We start from the raw sequence: 4,027 nt of genomic DNA, 5'->3' as shown, positions 1-4,027 counted from the left end.
TTCGCATCAGCTGCCTGGCTGCCGGCTGCCATCTTGGCTGGCAGTTAATTTGCATAAGGATATGCTAATTAGCCAATGGGAAGAGTAGCGGAGGTACAGCTAATTACCATGTTTCTCTTTTATTAGATAGGATTATTTTCATTCTTTTGGGTTTGGAGGCCATCAGTTCCAAAGTTTTTCCTTGGCTCTCCTTCTCTGCTTGTGGACCATCTACTCCCATTACCAGTGTGGGCCCCAGTCTTTCTTACCCAAGTAGAGGAGGATGTCCTGGCCTCCTAGGCTGCTATGTCTCACCTGGCAATATAGGCCAGATGTCTCCGTGGCTTCCACCTCCAGGAAAACCTGAAGGTACCATGTCCCGTCAGCACTGGGCAAGATATCACTTTGTTGAGTGCCCTGTTGTACCTGTTCACCTTGCATCCACTTTACCCAAATTGGCTTTGGATGGAAGCCAGAGACATGGCAAACCAGCATCTGACGGCCAGGACCAGGATTAGAGCCAGTGGACAGCCAGGCCTCTGGTTTTACTGCAGAGAACAGGAGAGATACTCAGATAAGGACTCTAACACAGACTTGGAGGTTCTTATCTTCACATCAGCTTAGACAGACACATCTATCACATGCTAGGAATTCATCACGCATGATCCTTCTCCCTCTTGACCCCTTATTCTCATTTTAAAGGGAAGGTGGGAAGGTGTAATTTTAGAAAATTCTTGGATGAAGGATATGGGACTGACCTTGTCTCTGGAGATCGGCCTTCCCTGCCTCAAGAATACTCGAGAGGAAACGTGGGCAGGTGTCACTGAGCATCCTCTGTACTATTCTGTTGATGACATGGTACTGATTGACTCGTCTACACATAAGCTGAGCTGTAATTTCATCCTGTACTGATGGCAGCCATGAATTGTTCTGGAAGTGCATGAGCTCTGATCCTTGATAAGCAACTTGCAAGAAGACTACCTTGCCTTCCCCAGGGTGCAGCTCACAGCCTCCTGTTATCTGAATCTCAAAGGGATCTAGGGAAGAAGGGTTGTAAATTAGAGGAAGAGGGGGTAAAGATGAAAGTAGAGGAAGCAAAAAAAGTAAATAAAAGCAGTTTGGGGGATTTGAGGTAATGGAACAAATTTTGGTTTGATCAGAAGTTCAGAAAAAGTGTAATTTGTGGTAGTTGAAGGTAGAGGAAAAAAATGAATGACTTCTTTTTTTTGGAAATAGAAGTGAGCAAGTTGAAAGAAGGAGACATAAATGGTGAGAGCAAGAGAATAAGGAAGCACGTAGTATGAGTTGTGATTATAATAACCCAGGCTGAATGATGCAATAGGATACAATAAATGTACAGACAGAGAATGCTGAAGAGATTGAATGTGGTTTGGAAAAATTGGAATAAGGAACTCATTGAGACACGCACACCCCTCACCCAGCACATTGCATTTCCCCATTTTGGGTATTGAACTTACATTTAAGCTGCCATTGACTGGCATGTCTGTGAAGTTGATGCGGCATTTCAAAGGAGAACAAACGGTGGAACTCTATCAGATCATTTATCTCTTTCTTGCTTAAGTTGCCCTTGGACCAAGGACGCAGGAAAATAAGACTGCCAGAGTTGGTGTCCCAGCCATGAGTCTGCAAGTCACCCAACCAAGCAGAGTGCCGAATTTTCACCCAGGAATGGTTGTAGAAGGATGAGCTGTAGATCATTTTGAAGATCTCCTCCTGGAAGGCTGTGGCAAAAGAACACATAGAATGAGGAGAAGAAAAGGCATCTGGAAGGAGAGAGAATGAAGAAAGGTGCCAGGAAGGAAACACTCAGAATCTGGAGATTAGGGAAGCCATGGCTACCTCAGCAGACATTCAGCTGCCCATGGCCCCAGGCTTTACAAACAACCTTCAGAAGGGCACAGGGTCCCAGAGTACGGGATACTGAGAACTACGCTGACATTCTCCTCTCCAGGTATGTTCTGGGGACACCACACCACACCACACAGAAACAAACAAACACACACACACACACACACACACACACACACACACACACACCCATCCATTTGCACCCAACAGGGCAGTGGCGAGAGTTCTTACCATCTTCATTGTTACCACCTCTAAGGAGAACCGCTAGCAATAGGATTTGCAGAAACAGCATTTCAATTACAGATGTTATTTCTTTCTCAGGAAAGTTTGGCTTCTGTTTTAAATAAAACTACTCCACACTACCTCTATTCTGACTTCCTTCATCTAACAACAGACACACAAAAAAACCAAACAAAAAAAAAACACAGCAAATAAACCAAAATAGTGCTCCTTCCCTAAACTCTAGACACTGATTCAGCCTCTCATTTCCCCTCCACTTCTGACTCTCTTATCTGGCTTTCAGCATCTTCCTTTTTCAACCTTCAATCTGTTCATCTTTCTCAAAATCAGCGTCTATGGAATAAGTGTTATGCGCCATTGAAAAGTCAGTTTATCTCTGGAGATATTTCCTTCTCATTCAGACAATGAAAGCATAAAACCAAATGGCTTTCCAATTCCTACCTAATGTTCTGTTGTCCCTGCTCTTTCCTGTCACTCTGTCCTTTTCTTGCCAAATTTAAATTTTCTTCAAATACTCTTCTTCTATCTAAGCCCCACCCCATTGTATCATATCTCTGACATCTCATTGGTGGCTTTAATTGATTTTCAGGATCTCCTGATTGCCCTGTGTAACAGTATAAACTACTACTCCATTATCTTTAGGGAAGAACCAGTAGCCATCACAGAGACCACAGGAACCTGGAAAAATAAAGAAAAATCTGTTTGACCTGCATTGACATATACTCATTTACCCAAGAGTTACTCAGCACCTGCCTGGATACAAGCATCTTGCAACACTTGTGAGTATCTAGTGGTCTACAAGGCAATCACTTTATTCAAGGAGCTTTTATTCTACTTAAGAAGGAAGCACATAAACTAAGGACTATAAACCTTGGTGTGCTGGGTTTCATTATAATGTATAGACTAGTCAAAAACAAGCCTCTTGAAACAAAGTCCCAAACCTTAACTGATGTTGCCCACGCAGAATCTTGGCTCCAGTGATTTTCTCAGGGTGTTAGGTCTGTATACCTCTGTTGTGCTTGGTCCCCAACTCTAGCAGAATGCCTCCTGGCAAGGTGCTCAGTGAATAAGTTTGAATGATTGAATAATTGGGTTCAGGCTTCCAATTATTTTTTTCATTAGACAGATTTTTAACATTATTGTTTAAGGCAGGGGTCCTCAAACTTTTTAAACAGGGGGCCAGTTCACTGTCCCTCAGACCGTTGGAGGGCCGGATTATAGTTTAAAAAAAAACTGAACAAATTCCTATGCACACTGCACATATCTTATTTTGAAGTAAAAAAAACAAAACGGGAACAAATACAATATTTGTATTTGCATGTGGCCCATGGGCCGTAGTTTGAGGACCCCTGATTTAAGGTATCAGAAATCTCTGCTTGTATTTCTACTTGGTGAAATGAGAATCTTACAGTTTTATTTACGATTAAAATATATGCTAATAAGCATGAAGTTTACATAGAGCTTTATGCTGTAAATCTATTAGTTATAATTTTTTAAAACAGTGATAATTAGTGGGAAATTAAATTAATAGAATATTCTGGAGTTCTTTATCCAAGATTTCCTTCTTACTGGCCATCTTAGGAGGGAGAGTCAAGATACATTCCTGGATGAGACACCTGCTGGATGCAGTGAATTGGAAAAAACACATCAGCATTCCGGCCTCAGTTTTCTTATCTGTAAAATAACTGGGTTGAAAGAAATAAATGTTTTCTAATCTTGTCACCTTTCCCTCTAGCATTCTGTGTGTCTTACTGGGCTCCTTTTCTCCCCATCCATGTGCTCTTTTTTCCCACTCTACTTTTCCCTCCATTTTTTAAACTTTATTTTTCAATTACAGCTTACATTCAGTATGATTTAGTATTAGTTTTAGGTGTATAACATAGTGGTAAGACAATTATATCCTTATAAGGCAGTGGTTCTCAACCTTGGCTGCACATTA

The 4,027-nt window shown here is 41.6% G+C and overlaps 1 protein-coding gene across 1 annotated transcript in view; it reads right to left on the bottom strand.

The window, feature by feature from the left end:
- The window catches only part of LOC102254112 (T-cell surface glycoprotein CD1a-like), a gene marked incomplete at its 3' end in the record, with an annotated part of 4,065 nt that extends 1,925 nt beyond the window's left edge, over nt 1-2,140 (bottom strand). The window contains exons 1-5 of the mRNA XM_005870285.1: nt 2,080-2,140; nt 1,458-1,721; nt 738-1,016; nt 249-527; nt 108-116 (exon numbers count right to left, since the gene is read on the bottom strand). Of these exons, the coding sequence (XP_005870347.1) occupies nt 108-116; nt 249-527; nt 738-1,016; nt 1,458-1,721; nt 2,080-2,140 (892 nt within the window). The remainder of the gene's footprint in view (nt 1-107; nt 117-248; nt 528-737; nt 1,017-1,457; nt 1,722-2,079) is intronic.
- Nucleotides 2,141-4,027: the final 1,887 nt, after the last annotated feature.

The sequence above is a fragment of the Myotis brandtii genome, unplaced genomic scaffold (genome assembly GCF_000412655.1).
Source record: "Myotis brandtii unplaced genomic scaffold, ASM41265v1 scaffold31553, whole genome shotgun sequence".
In the NCBI taxonomy this organism is placed as follows: domain Eukaryota; kingdom Metazoa; phylum Chordata; class Mammalia; order Chiroptera; family Vespertilionidae; genus Myotis; species Myotis brandtii.
The sequence above is the reverse complement of the archived record's forward strand: the minus strand, read 5'-3'. Positions and strand labels throughout refer to the sequence as shown.